Genomic DNA, 15,681 nt, shown 5'->3' with positions numbered 1-15,681 from the left:
GAAAAGTGATAACATGTAGGGTACCATAATTACTTAATCAGCGATGATTGATTACTCATGTTTGTGTTCTTGAACTAAGGAAAAAAATAACATGCTGCTGTGCTACTGTTACCATCTGTTGAAATAATGCACCTACATTTCATCTTTATACCTCTTCACGTGTACCCTCTTTGTGCTGTTTGTCAGATACAGCCATGTCTTGGTTCATCTGCTCATAAAATAGAGAAGTCCCATTTAAATTGAATGAAACCACAGTTCACATTAAGGATTCTAATGGGCCGCTGAGTCTGTGGCTATCTGTGGGTATTTTTTTCTCCGTTAATTTTGATGCTGTGGGCGGGAACTTTTTGCTAGCTATTACTCCTCATGTTCCCTCTGAAACACGAAGGCATGTACCAAACAACAGGTACTATTACCTCTTTTGTCTCCAGCCTTTCTGTGAAGAAACCTTTTTGAATTTGTTTGCCAAGAAGATTCTTCCACACAGTATTATCCTGAAATTCTTTGCGTGTTTTCAAGTCCTTAACACTAAAACCGGGGATATCTCAAAGCATTTCCATCCAGAAAAGTGCTGGCATGTAATTTTATAGTGGGTCACAAAACACTTGGGATTTTGGATTCAGCTATCAAAAATAATTATTTATAGGAATAGGGCAAGTGCGCTTAAAGAGTTTCTTTTGCTTGTGAAATATACTGAATTCAGTTTTCCCCTAGTAATACACTTGCTTTCCAGCTAACACTGAGACATAGAAATTGGGAATGTAGGAGTTTTCCTGGTTTCTGTCTACATGATAACAAATGCAGTGACACACACACCCCTCCTGCTTCCCTGTTCCTCCATTTTGTGCATGCAAAGCTTGAATTTGTATTTGCAAACTAGTGTCTCCTCATGAGATCCCAGCTCTTGGAAATTGGAACACAGCTGTTGCTGAAGTCCAGGAAAGATTATATTGAGAAAAACTATTTTCCCCTTTCCATGGCTAAGCAGGAAACTGACATTTTTGCTTTGTAGGGAGACTACCACATAATTAAACAGATGTGCTTATGCACAATCAGATTTCAGGGAGGCAAAGGAGGGGAGCATATGACACCTCCTGTACTTCGCTAAATGGCTTCTCTTTGCCAAGTGGAGGTACTAACTGCTCCAAACCCAGGCAAACTAGCTGAAGTTTCTGGAGGAGGCGTGTTTCAGGCTTGTCTAGTGTGTCTTTAGTGAAGGGCAACGTGCTCTTCGAAGCACACAGGGGGATCCCAAGTGTAATATTGTGCTCTCCCCGGGTGTGCTGCGCTCCCATGGCCCTGCCGCGTCCCTGCCAGCGGGAGCTCCAAATTCCGCTTTCCCCGCGTGCCTGATCTCCCACTGCCAGGGAGGCGGGAGCTCGCTGCACACGAAGCAAAGAGACTATCAGAGTCGAGATCTGCTGCGTGGATAATAGAGGAGAATTTTTGCCCTAAATTTTTAAACACAACACCCCTCATAAAAACAACAACGGTTCATAACTGGGATTAATGTTTGCAATTTTCAGTCACTTAGACATGGGGTCTCCAATAGATGGCTTTTGGTAGAGTGGAATATGGCTCTCTGTAGGATTACAGAATTTTCCTCCTTTTCTTATCTCTCCCCTCCCATCCTTCGCCTGCTTGTCTTGTCAATGTTATGTTCCTGAAGCGCTTCCACTTTGTATCTTTTTGCAACTTAGCCAAATAGGTATTTCTCCCTAGTCCCTCATGTTTGGGGAGCCTTAATTACTTTGGAAACTGTGTTTTGTTTTGACTGTTTACAACACGTATTGTTGCCTTTTAAGGCGTAAACTCTTCAAAGTATTTCCTCATGTTCCTTTCCTGCCCTGTCTCATTCTTCTCTGCAATGCTTGTTTGGTTCTTTTTCTATTATTTCTTTATTATCTCCAGAGAATCTCATTTTGTGCCAGGGCACAGGAGTCAGGGACACTGAGAGCTGGGGCAAGTCAGTCCTTATGCTGTGTTTTATTTTGTCTCCTTCATATTTGGGCATTTTTATTTTTTAATCAAAAATGTCATTGCAGCCAGAGTTACGGCTGCAATTTTAAAACACCTTTTGACTGCTTCATATGCAACTGTTCATCCAGCTTCATACTGATTATGCATTTTTCACTTAGTGAAAAGAAATAAAAAATGGGCTGACTGATGTGCTTACTCTCAGGAGACTAGAAACAAAAGACCACCCCCCCCCAAATATCTGTCTGCAATGTAACAATTGGTATATTACTTCACCTGCTCAGAAGCAAAGAAGAAAATCAGAATTCAGGCTGCCACCCCATATTTAACTTGCCCTGTTGTTTCTAGGTACTGCAGGGTCTCCAATAAGCCTGTGGTGTTATGCTGTAAGTGCTGCAATAAATGGACACAACAGGATGACAAAAGGCCTGACTGTCAGGCTTAACTCTTAATTTCCTTGCTTTTGTGCTTTAAAGTCAGAGCCCATTACCTGGGACCAGCCAGCATTTTTGGCTGCATCTATTGTTGGTGCTTTACAGCAATTTGAAATTATTTTATAGGAAGGATGAGGAACTAGATGAAATCAAGTGGTGGAGTGTATTTTTTTAATGCTCTTTGGCCTTGGACAGTCTGGAATTCCTGCCATCAGCATTAAATCATTTTGTATTCACATCTGGAAATCGCATCTTGGAGTGTCACTGGGTAATTTTCCTTTAATCTTGAGAATGGCACTACGTTAAAAATTCCTCAGTCTTACTGTAAGACCCTTCCCTTGCCAAATGTCCCATGAACTATTATTTGTGTGCGTGCACAGTTTAGGGAAGAGTGAAGGAGGATGGGAGAGAGGATTTTTAGGCTGGTCTGCAGTCACGCTGTATTTCACATTCGTTTTACCGAGGCTGTTTTCATGTGCCCTTTCATGGGTGGCTCTGGAGGGTATGGCTCAGTAGATGTTCACTTTGTTGTAAATGATGACTGTCTTGTGGGAACAGGTTCATCCTAGAGTGTGTTAGTCCAAAGAGGTTTAAAGACAGATTAATTTAATAAAGTGGAGTGAAGGGTCTAGATGTGCTGGGAGCAAATCATGGGATGTGACACCCCTGCCCTGTGGGTCACTGGCCCAAATCTGGCCCTGTTTACTAAGGGGAAAATTCATCACTAATCAGTGGCTGCCCTGTTGTCCGAGAAGGAGCATTCACAGACATTTTCTAGTTATCTGTGGATCCAGTGTACATTGTAAAAAACTTAAGATGTATTGGATTGGTCCCTTGCTCTTAGGTCAATGCTTGTGAAGAGTCTGAGCCAGTACAAGCGGCACAATAGCATCTTTCTGAAAGTGGCCAACTTGGTTTGAGGGGTGAGGAGGAAAGAGGGTGAAACTGGTATTTGCTGCTAGATTTGGTGATTACTTGTACAGGAAATGAGAATTTAGGACTCCAAAGTCCATGCTGTGCTACTACACATAAGGAACTGCATTCATCTGAAGAAAAATACCTGTGGGTTTTGGTGACCAAAGGGCATGCTGTGCCAGCCCCTCCTGTTTTCTCATCAGTCTCTGAGCTCTCTAGCAGAGTGGCTCTTACCATGTGGGGGAAATAGGTTTTACTGCAGGAGTGCATTTGAAGCAGTGCCACAGTGTAGGAAGCACAGGCCAGTTAGCATAAGACTTTTATGGCAAATGCACTTCTCATTTTTGCAATGCATAAACCATGAGCCATGTGTAAGCAGACACCAGGATCACTGACCTGGTCTGCAATTTCATGGGGCAGGTCAGCCCACACCCTATCTGTAGAGAGTGTGTTGCCCTTCTTGTGGCACATGTAAAGGATACTGGTGTGAAACAGCTGGGGAGAACTCCTCTCTTCCATAATTATGCTGTTTCTGGCTAGTTTAAACAAGGAAGGGTCAAGAATATTCTCTTTATCCAGCCCATCATTTTACAAGATATGTTGGGAAAATTGTTTTTGCATCCTTCTTTCACACAGAAATGCCTGTCCTGTGACTAAATTGTTTCTTTTGTTTTTGTTGCAGAATCATACGATGACCCAGCACAGCAGTTAGTGCAAGGCCCATCTCTTCCAGAGAATTCTTTGTGGCACAAAAAGGGAACACATTTTACTCTTTGCACGAAACTTTCATTGTTAATGTATATTATTCAGAATCATTGTATTGTACCATAAAACTTGTATTATCGAAACTGTTGGATGTTCATGTGTTTGAACTTTTGAGCACCGGATAGACTTCCTGTATATAAAGTGTTGCACATGTATTATGTTGTCTGATACTAAAATGGTCTTATAAAGACAAGTGGACTTGGGCCCTATTCAGGAAAGATACAAATAATAATAATACTGTGTGAGGAGAAAAAAATAGCTTAAGAAAAATGTCATTTTCAAGGAGGAGGGAGAAAGTAATAGCTATGTTCCATTGCAGCTCTGTTTGGCCTCCCTTTCGTTTAAACTTCAGTCCAGAAATCTCTCTTTTGGTATACAAACGGATGAATCTAAGACTATTTTTTATTGCTGAAGATTCTTGCAAAAAATATGAAGAGACTCTTTCTCACAGAGCAGGCACCCACAGTTGAATAAGGCCCGTATATATATTTGTAAGCCTTGCGATATGACAGATAGCATTACCATATATGCAATAGTTGTTATGTAGTTTGTCAAAGAATTTTTTTCCTGGATACCATTTGAAGCTTTGAGTGTTCAAGACTTTCCTTAATGATTTCACACGGCCAAATTCTTGAATCAGTTGAACTAACCTGTATGTTACTGTTATTAATGTTTACTCTGCGGTCTGAACCTGGAGATTACTGGAATTGTTTTCCAAAAGGAAATAAATTCAGTTTACCATTAAGTGTGAGTGTGCTTTGTGTCTTGTCTTTTGCCTTGGAAAGTAGCATTATTATTACTGCTGTTACATTACCTAAAGAACCACCAAGATCTGGAATCCCATTGTATCATTGGATCAGTACACTGCTCAGTAAAATAGATGGCTTTTTTCAAAGGTAGGTATTGAAATAAATGTAACAGTAGAAACAAATTTGCTGGCCCACTGCAAAGCAATGTGTGCTTGAGAGTGATATTCATTGTTTTCTGGGTTTATTTGTTTCTTTTATTTGTTTGTCTCATCAATTTCTTACTTACACACTTGACACGTTGGTAGCCAGAGGAGTCACCACGCATTTTCCATATATAATTATCAGTAAATTTAAATGAAATGTCACCTAGTGAGCTGGGTCTGGTGCTGACAAGAGGGAGCCATCACAGCTCTGGCCAGCAGTGCTATTAAGCTGACATCCCTGACCCTCTCCTGTGGCATGGGTAGCAGAATTGGAGGTGGCACTTGCTGTGGGTGATGCTCACTGGCACCACGCCCCGGCAGCTCTCACACCACCTCACAGCTTTACTCAGGTCTGAATTGGCTCCTGACTGCCTGCAGTTTCAAGGAGAAGAAAAAGGGATAAAAACCCTCCTTGCCTACCACTGTGCCCCAGTACTCCAGCTCACCTGCAAAAGAGGCCAAAAAACCTTTCTCCAGCTCTTCTAGTATCTCATCCTATTGCTAGAATTCTAGTTTTATCCCATGAAAACCAGTGCTGCTGAAATACTGCCTTTAAATAGCCACACATCACAACAAGTCCAAATGTCTAGAACTGCTCACCTAGTGCTGTCAGGGTAGATATAAAGTGATTTCCAGTTTGCTGAGTGTAACAATTTGACTCCTTACAGATGGAGGACAGAGAGAAAAGAAGAAAAATCAGAAAGTGTCTGGCTACCAGATATTCCAAGAAAAAATGTGTCATATTTAACACTCCAGCTTTGAAAATATTGTGCAGATTTTGCTAAATCCAAGAAAGAAATTCCCAGGTTTTGTATGAATATCTCATTTGTGCTGACAAAAGGCAATATGCAGGCATGAATACATAAGGCTTGTAAAATGCCAGTTCTATTTATAAGTCAGAAACTGTTCCCATTCTTATTCTCATTAATATATTACTCATCTCAGCCAAATTGAATGTGATGATATGTTCTTTATTTTTGACAGATACCTTAAAGGATATAAGGCATTTCAGCCTTCATGTGTGAAAGTGTGACATATTGGTTAAGACTGAAAATAGCATGTTTGTAGTAGAGTTCAAGTATATAAGAAATATTACACCCTACTGTTTTTGTAAATGCCAGAGTGCCACCGAGTTGAGACAGATGGTAGCAAGGAAAGATGCAATCTTATAATCAAAGCTAAAATATGTCAAAAATATGTTAGCAAGCAAAACATAGTCTATTACTAGCGTCTCATGTCATGACAGCTTGCAAAACATGCAAAGATGTTGAATTTCTAGATACGTAAATAAAGGAACAGTAAACACTGCAACAGCAAAAGGGATGAAGACTTCATGCATCAATTGTCTCTTGAGGTAGGCTCAGGGGAATAGAGGGATCTTGTGGCCACGGGCAGCCCCAGGTGGCTTCTGAGAGCTGGCTGCTGGTATCAAGTGCTGGAATCCTCTTACCTTTTCTAAAGTAACAGGTTTCTCAGTGATACCTAAATAGCTGTTTAAATAGATTATGGAAGACATCTGAACTTCCCAATGAGAGCTGAGTATCGCTTGGGGAATTGCCACAGCATTTAGAAAAATCAACAGGAGAGGCAGATCATCTTGCCTGTTGGAAGAAGAGACACAGCACTCTGTGTGCATGTGTGCATTTCAGCTGTGGCGTGCCTTTCTCTGCCCTGGGTTAGCAAAAGCTAAGAGAAACCCCTCCTCATTGGGCCCTTAGCCCAATGTAAAAGGATAAATCTGTTCAAGAGTTGTGTGGATAGACTGCGAGACAAGGTATCCTTTTACCTCTGTGATGGCTATATTACCAAGATTTCAAATGGACATGAGTTTTGCTCTAAGTGATAGTTTAATAAAGCAATTAGTCCTTCTGCTTGTTTGCCAGCGTTGTCTTTAGGAAATGTCACAGACCTAAAACATATATAAATACAGGATTTATACTACAGAAGTGAAGCGACCTACCCAGACAATATCTGAGCACTGAATTTATGAGGAAATGCACTGATTCTTTATCTGAACAAAAGATAGTCCAGGAATAAGCATGTATTAGGCCTTTATGTAATTCAGCTACCCAAACCCAGAATTTCTACCATCATACATGTGTTCATAGCCAGTTGCCTGTAAGTTAGACTTTCCAATCCATTTTTGGTGGTTCAGTCCACATGGAGAGTGTCAGAATTTCTTTGGTTCACTCCAAACCCAGTGCTCTCACTGCTTTTCCTGATTTACAAGTCACTTTGAAAACCCCATGAGAAATGTTTCAAAAGCTCTGCTTAGGACACATTAATAGTTATCCCTTCCTTCTTAAGAGCAGGGGGAAAGCTGAAGTTCTTTCCATGTCTCAGTGACTGGACTTTATTAGTAATTCTGGCACGACCACTCACTTTGTTTCATTACCACTGTCCTCAACAACAGAAAAAGGGAGACGTCCCTTCCTTACCAACATATGGCATTTTCTATTTATAACAAGATTAACAATTCATTCACACCTTGATTGAATCCCACTTTATTGAGATGTCACAACAGATTCTCACAGCCTGCAAAGGGAAAGACTTACAAATGTTAATATTGTGACAACCAGGACACATAAAAGTAAATGAATTATAATTGGTGACAATTAAAAATAGCTCAGTGTGAAAACAGAATATTGTGCTGCTGTAGCAGCCCTGTCTAGGATGAGGCAATGTGAAGGACTCCATAGAAAAAGACTGTCCATGAATTTAGACATGTTATCTTGATGCCTACTTAATGTGTTCAGTCACACACTGGTGCTCAATTAATGCTCACACGCCCTTTACATCTTAGTGGGCAATGTGCCATTCTCTTTAAAGTATTTGCTTCACTGCTCTATAGCAGCACAAAAAGAAAAAAGTTTAGGCCTATTCTACCAATTCCATTTAATACATTCACTTTCCCTTCCTATGTCACTTCCCTTATTGGTATGCAGAAGATTTGTTTAATTATTATTGTTGTTGTTGCTGTTGTTATTAGTCGTAGTAAACTGTACATGCTACAGCAACGGAGTCCCCCAGGAGCTGGACAGTCCCCGACCACCAACTCTTGTGCGCAGATCTTCTTCTGTGTGTGGCACACAAAAGCCTGACAAGGTCTCACTCATGTTTCAAGGCTCGTTCTCTTTTCAGAGCTATTTGTTATTGTCTCCACCATCACAAGTTTAAAAAAGGAAAGTTAATTAAATATGGAACAAGACTGAGCAACATCTTTTAAACCATCATGTCATTAGAATTGGATCCCTCTGAGAGCTGCTTAAAAGGGTTTTGAGAACAATGACTGTTCAACCAGATATTTATGGGCATAGTTATGTAAACACACTCTTTATTGTCTATGTATATTTAATATAATTATCAGTTTTGTACTTGGACTCTCAGGAGACCCAACAAATCACAGTGTTGCTTTGAAAATGTCAGCAGAAAAGACAATTATGTTGCGAGCAAATATTCATAAATTATATTAAAAAGTCCTGTGAAAATGTACCCTGTGTTGCAGAACTGCTTTTGCACTAGCAGAATCATCACTGCCTTTCTCTGATTTAAACTCGTTTTGCCAGTAGCAAAGAACTTGCTTGAAAAGAAACCTTTAACATTATGGAAGCTTCTGTCTCTGACTATGGGACAGTGTAAATTGAAGACAAACTAAGAGGGCTTATTCATTTTGTTAGTAATATGCTGGGAGAGTTTTAGAGATTTCTAAATAAGGTTTCTTGAAATCATAGGTAAAAACTGTTTGCACAAGAGTGCCTAGGTCACTTACTTTTACTTCTCTTCTGAGGTTATTCCTGACAACTTGCCATGTTTTGCTGATTATGTATTAGGGGGGAAAAAAGAGCAGAGAACTGGGACAGTGTTCAGTAAATTAAATGTGCCACACATGCTAAACCAATACGTGTGCTGGAGTTTGATAAACACCTAGTAAGTGCCTGCAAATCATCTCTACTGCAAGATATACAATCAGGATATCAACATCTTAATTAGCAGCTAATGACATTTGAATGGGAAGGTTAACGTTAAGCACACAAATGCAGTTTAGTAAAGGGTAAAATAGAATACATTGAGATATTTCATTGCCTATTTATTTTCAAGTATAAAACAGATTCATTTTGTAGTAAGCAATCATCTATGTGAGTAATATCCTTATCCTTAGATGTGTTTTGGAATAAAAACTCCAAGAGTAAAATGTCTTTTCTGGTTCATGCAGTCCATGTGTAGGACAAAGAAACGACAGAATTCTGCTTTTCTGCAGGAAAAGTCATTTCCTCTGTGCCATTATTTTTCTTACAGGCACATAACTAAATTTTAAGCAGGGTTAACATGGTTTTTAGACTGGTCTGTGATGCTTCTCTTATTTATTATCTTCGAAGCATAAATTTTCATCTGCAAATTTCTCTGGGATGTTGTAAAGCAAAGCACATTTATGGTTGTTTCAGCTGTAGATGTCATACTTGGGCAGTGAACCTTCAGGATGCCCAAATCAGAAAAAATAAGAATCACTGAGCTATTGGGAAAGAATCTGCTGCTATAGAAATGGTGGTGTTGACTTTGCCAGCAGCATAGGTTCCTACTGAGCATCCTACCAAACCATTACTTTTGCATGGACCTCAGGGAGCAATGCAGAGTGCTTGATTTAAGATTTAAAGTGTGAAGTAGTTCCAAGATGCTTATCATTCAGTCTTATGGCCATACAGGCCATGGCTCTGTCCAAGTGAGCCCTGGAATACTAGCTGTCTCCAATCTAATGATCTCTTCTTCCTTGTTTGTCTGCTGCTTTAATTTTTGTGTGCATTCTAGACTCTTGTTCTCAGGTAACCTTCATCCTTTTTTGCGGGACCAGTAATACCCTTGTTTAAAAGAGTGGTCAGAATTTCAGTAACAAATTATGCTGCTTTGTTTGCTGAGTCCCTTTGGCAAGATCAAATCAGGTTGCCCCAAGATACAGCAACACCTCCACAAGGTGAATTATGACCTTCTCTGTAAATAATGGGCAGATAATAAGTGGAAACAAAGCTGTCTTTGCAGACGACTACACCAGTGATCAACATCAACTGAGAGTCAAAAGGCATATGGAGATTTTCAATTCAGAGCAATGCCCACCTTTCAGAGTCTTTCATTTTTATTTTTTTTTTTTTAGAAAACAATTATTAGATGTTTCCTTTTTCCTTTTTTCTTGACTGCCATCATTTCCCTCATTACTCCCCATGCTTTAATTGTTTAATGATCAACGCAGGATTATTTTGATTTTCTTAATTACATTTGCGAACTCATATTTGATTTGGTGACTAGGTCATCATTCCTCATGAATTTAAGATTCATGTTGATTCATTCATCCTTCGACATATTTTATTTCCAAACACCTTTGTTCTTTTGACTTAATTCAATATAATTAGTTTTCTGGCATAAAATGAAAGACCATGGCTTTGATTAGATGTTAGCTGCTTGATAGGTTATTTGTAAATGTTTAACCTTATTCACAGCTTTTCCAAATCAATATCTGGGTTTTTTTGCTTCTGCTTTCCTTGTCATAGTAGTATCTGCCCAGAAAACCATCTTTAGAGTCTTTCAAACATTTTCTTCTCACTGAGGACTTTGTCTCCTTCAGAAACTCTTATTCCTCTTGCAACATATGGAAGATCACATGGAGTTTTAGAGCTCCTCTCAACACTGCTTTGTTATTATTATGGTATAATAATAACATGTTGCTGTGTTGCTTTAGTATTCATTGTCTGTGAAATCAGAAGAATGACTTGCTCACTTCCATATTTGACAGCTTATGTTGTTTGAGGGGAAAATCTGAATTTAGTTTTGACTTGCTATCAACTAAAGCCAATCAGTCTTTTACCCTATTTCTGTCTGACATTTAAATCCTAGGAGTCTCTCTTCTCTCAATGATAACATGTTTTCAGAATCTTTCAACACTTTCTTAATTGCTAAAATTTGCAAACAAGAGAAACACCCATGCCTAGCTGTCTGCCAGCAGTTCCCTTGGTCAGGCTTTTTTAATCTGTTGTCTTCTAGTGTTTTCCTCCTCAGATTTTCAAGGGGAATGGAGAAGATTAGAGGGTTATCCAGAGGTTATATTCAATTGTTTGTTCATTAGATTCCTGGCTCACTTGGTTGTTCAAAGGAGTTCCTGAATATATGAACAGTGTTGTTAAATTACACTATTTTTTTCATACACACAGTTTCTCTGGGCTAATTCCTGTCAGGCTGAGAAAGGCAGGAGCCAATCTGAAAACCTTCAAGGCCTTTGCTGAGAGAGACACTGATAATTATCATCCTTTTCTGAATTTCCTTTTCTCATTTGCTTGCCTTGAACATAGGGATTTAGCAGAACTTTGGAAGCCTGACAAATATCAACCAGGCTGCTCAGCATTACAGCTCCTTAAGTCAACTCTTTGCTTGCTTCACTTGTTAGATGCTGCTAGATCTTTCTGTAGTATTTGAAATTACTGAGTAAGAGCTTTTCTTAAAGATCAAATATGATGATGCTAGCCTGTCTGTGGCAACACATGCTTGAATTTTTCTCAGAATGAGACACACAGTGTCTTGGGTTTGATATTGCATTCCTACAGCACTTAAGTTGGTATGAGTTGGCCTAAAATTTTATCCAAGCAACATATGCTTTCTATGCTCTTTGTGGGCTATATAGTAATTTTTCTCAGTGTAAGTCATGAGCTGGTGACATTCATTTCTTCTGCAGTAAGGGTGAAACCCTGCATGAAAAAAAAAATTACATTATTTTTGATTGTTATTTTTTTTGTGGTCCTAATCTTGGGGCCATGAGCAACCTGATCTAGTGGGTGGCCATCCCTACCCATGACAGGGGGGTTGAAGCCAAATGATCCTTAAGGTCCCTTCCAGCCCAGGACTTTCTGTGATTCTATTATTCTGATTCTTCCTCTTTCAAGGACATGTCTACTAGCTGAACACTTCTGATGGAGGCACGTAACCTATGAGAAGCTCCTTGGAGATTGGGTAACACCTCTGAGATTTGCTACAAATATGGCAGTGTCACCTGGGAAGTGTTCTGCTCTGCTCTGAACCAGGGCTGGCAGCGCCACCGGCCAGCAGCAGGTGACAGGGAAAGAATGCAAGTCTAGAGCAATGGAGTAGAGATTTGTCTTTGATGTCCTGGCCTCAAGTGGCTGCTGCCCCAGGACTTCCTCAGCCTAAAGTGAGTCTTGAAATTCAACAGCTTTGGCTGGCTTTTTCCTTTATTTGTCTAATTAGCTTTTTGAACCTGCCTAAATGTCCAGCACACACAAAATACTGGCAGAGGGAGTTTTATTTCTTAACTGTCCATTGCATGAACAACTGCTTTATTTTCTTTGGTTTGAATCTGTTTCATTTAATCCCATGACATAAAATAATCAACCTTTTAAAATTCTCCCTGTGACTCAGGCCCACTCTACAGAACTTTGCCACTACCTTTTGTTTTCACTTGGTGGTCTTCCTCCCTGCTTCTCTGAGCAACACAGACCATCCTTCCTATGAAAATCCCCTGTCCCACCTGTGTGACACAGGAGCAAAGTGTGGCAGATCTTGCTTTGCCTCAGAAGGGGATGGTACATCCTCAAGGCATGACATGGCACAATCCCATGCAGAGACACTACACAGGTCCCCAAAGCCATACAGCCAGGTTAACACTGCCTCTTGCAAGGGCTAATTAACTCAGGACTAATTAATAGCATCATAGCACACTGACACAACCATCCAGAGCTTGCTCTCTGTCTGCTTGCTTGGGGATCTCCTCACGGTGTGGGTCTCAGCACAGATACGTCCTAAGGACACTGCCTGCATGTAGCCCAGAAACTGGGGGTGATACTGCAGGCTTGATTATCCACTCATTTATAGTACTTTTAGCTCTGAGCAAGTCTCCTGAAGGTACTGAAGTTACAGTGGTATCTTACCACTGAAATACAGGAGAAAAATCAGGTACAAAATGCTTGTGTGTGCTTACATGTGAATACAAATGTATGGATTACAAAAAAACCCAATAATATTAAATTCCATAGATCAGAAAAATTCTTTACAATTGACTGTACCCAGGATAAAGACCTCTCACTTAGATGCTTATGCACCTAAGTTTCCTCAGGACCTCAGTGGGTACATAAGGGGGACATGAACCATAGTGTGAGCAGTAGCATAACATTTTTCTTTACCCTGGCTGCTCAACTGGAAGCTCTGGATGCTGGTTGCTGCACACTGTTCACACCTGCCACAATGGACAGAGATATTAACTTCCCCCAGACTTGTTTTTGGTGCTGCTGCCCACAGGATCTGTGCAGCATACAATCAGCATGAACAAATCACATCTACACCCTGGGAGCTGAGGGAGGTGGCCTTAGCTGGGGCAACAGAAAGGCATTGCCACATCCCTTCTGACTTGTGGACCACTGAATCTTTTTCATCGATGGAACAGACCACATAAAATTAATTCCAACTCACTGAATTTTTTTTTCTGTTTCATTTTGTATATCTCTAGAATCCATCTCAACCAAACCCAGTCTCCCTACTTGCTCACAGCTTACCGCTTATTCTTGAGAGCTACAGTCTAGGACCAGTTTCCATCTTCCAGAACCCCTATGTCTTTCCTAAGTACCTTTTATTTCTCCCAGTCATTCCCAGAGTGATTTGAAAGCAATGGCAAAATATGCTCTTCAAGCTTTAACCAATATTTCTATTTATTATCCCAAGCATTCCTCTCAGTATGAACGCCCTTCTAGCCTTCTTTTCATGCCAAAAACAGGCACACATTGAAGTAATTTGCCATTATGAGGCAGACATGTTTGCCCCTTACAGTGGTTTGCGGTGCTGCAGGTGAACTTTGGGAACTGACACCTGGGTACAGCCCAGTGCACTCCCAGGATGCGACATTCTGCACTGAGATGTTATATGTTTAAACAATTTGAAGTTAATTAAGAGTATTGGCTTGGAACTAAATCCAGAATCTCACACATCTGTGTTCCCTTCTCAGAAAAGAGGCAGTTTAAAGAGTGCCTGAAGCTAAACACATTATTTTTTTACCTTGCTAAAAAGTTGGGTTTTTTTCTTCTCTTTTAACCTACATTGCGAGATGCCTATGAACAGCTCTTTAAAATGCGGGGTGATTTTTAAACTGATAATGAAAATTATTATTTCGTATGCAATTTTACTTCATCCTAACATCAGACTGCATAATTTAAAGTGAGTTTTCTTCATATACATAACATCATAACATGGCAAGACTCGGAGTCTCCAGCGTATTTAAATGCCTGTTGGTGAGGGTTCGCTTTAGATCCAAATCTCCAGCGTCCCAAACATGCTACTTGAGCCTCACGATAGCTAAAACTAGTTTCAATGGAATCTTCTCCAGCAGGCAGGTTAGGTTTTGCTTACCCTGTTTTAAATCAGGTATGCTATGATTTTTATGTCTGCTATGAAAATGGCTTTGATCACACCTCTTCATGCCACTTTCGCCTAAGCACTTTCAGATGTTGTGAGCCCCAAATGATTTGTTCAAAGGTCTTAAAGAAAGGCGAAAAAATTGCAACATCGGATTTTCAGGCATTCAATTGTCAGCTCTGATTTGCAATTTACACTTTACATCATATTCATTATGGACCATTTTCTTTTGACTTATGAAACTACATGTTTTGTTCTAAAACAATAAAATATGTGGAGTTTTTTTCTTAGCTTATAGAGGCACAAGTGATAAAGCACAGCACTAATAGCATATTGGTGAAAGTCCCACATGCTAAAAAGTTAAACATTAAAAAAGATGGTATTTCTTCACCCTAAATATGGCTACACTGGGCAACTCCTTATGACAGCGCAGAAGCTAAAAGGTTACATAGGTTAAAAAAATATCATTAGAAAGATTCACAGAACAAAATGATCAAGTATTAAATATGAGAATATCAACTTGATAAGGAGGACCATGAGCTGGCAAAAGCCATCAGTCTCATGTAGGACAGAGGAATGCATGAACTCTTCATCTAGCCAAACTACTGCTGTTCTCACATCCTCCTGATCCCAGGAAAATTCAAGTGTAGCTTCTAACCTGGTTCCTATTATTTTGGGTTGGAATAGTCGATTCAATTATCAGATGAAATTTAAAATAAAATATCAGGGATACGGTTGCCCATATGAAAGCAGGACAGCAGCAACAGCTCCATTAAGGTGTAAGGATCTGAATAGCAAAAGCAAAATCCTCCAAAATGCTTTCAATGTGGAGGAGCAAAGGCATGGTAAGCAAGCCAGAAGCTGGTAATTGTGAACTTGAAGGTGAGCAGGAGAAATAAATGTGACTGAATTAACAGAGCTGTAAGCTGCACAAAAATAAACCAAAACAAACATATCACAGTGCAATCATCAACGGGGAAGATTTAATTCATGCTTCCCTATTTTCTCAAGTGGAATAAACATTGCTGTAGGCCTGTATTTTGTCAGCATCCACACAACGGAGAATAACATTTGCTAGAGGCAGGAGGGAGGTGGATGAGTTGGGAGACTGGAGGTGAAGAAGATGTGCAAAATGTCCCTTCTCTGACCCATCTGTGCCATGTGTCATGCTAAAATTTCTCTCCCACCACGTCACACTAAGGGCGCCTGTGCTGCAGCAGTAGTGGAGGCTGAAATGGGCTG

At 40.0% G+C, this 15,681-nt stretch overlaps 1 protein-coding gene across 7 annotated transcripts in view; it reads left to right on the top strand.

The window, feature by feature from the left end:
- The window catches only part of ZNF521 (zinc finger protein 521), a 229,748-nt gene extending 224,912 nt beyond the window's left edge, over positions 1 to 4,836 (top strand). For all 7 annotated transcript variants that reach the window (XM_041477700.1, XM_041477696.1, XM_041477695.1 and 4 more), the window contains one exon: positions 4,009 to 4,836. In XM_041477700.1, the coding sequence (XP_041333634.1) occupies positions 4,009 to 4,038 (30 nt within the window). In that variant the 3' untranslated portion in view covers positions 4,039 to 4,836. The remainder of the gene's footprint in view (positions 1 to 4,008) is intronic.
- Positions 4,837 to 15,681: the final 10,845 nt, after the last annotated feature.

Source organism: Pyrgilauda ruficollis, unplaced genomic scaffold (genome assembly GCF_017590135.1).
Source record: "Pyrgilauda ruficollis isolate IOZ18807 unplaced genomic scaffold, ASM1759013v1 scaffold41, whole genome shotgun sequence".
In the NCBI taxonomy this organism is placed as follows: Eukaryota; Metazoa; Chordata; class Aves; order Passeriformes; family Passeridae; genus Pyrgilauda; species Pyrgilauda ruficollis.
The sequence above is the reverse complement of the archived record's forward strand: the minus strand, read 5'-3'. Positions and strand labels throughout refer to the sequence as shown.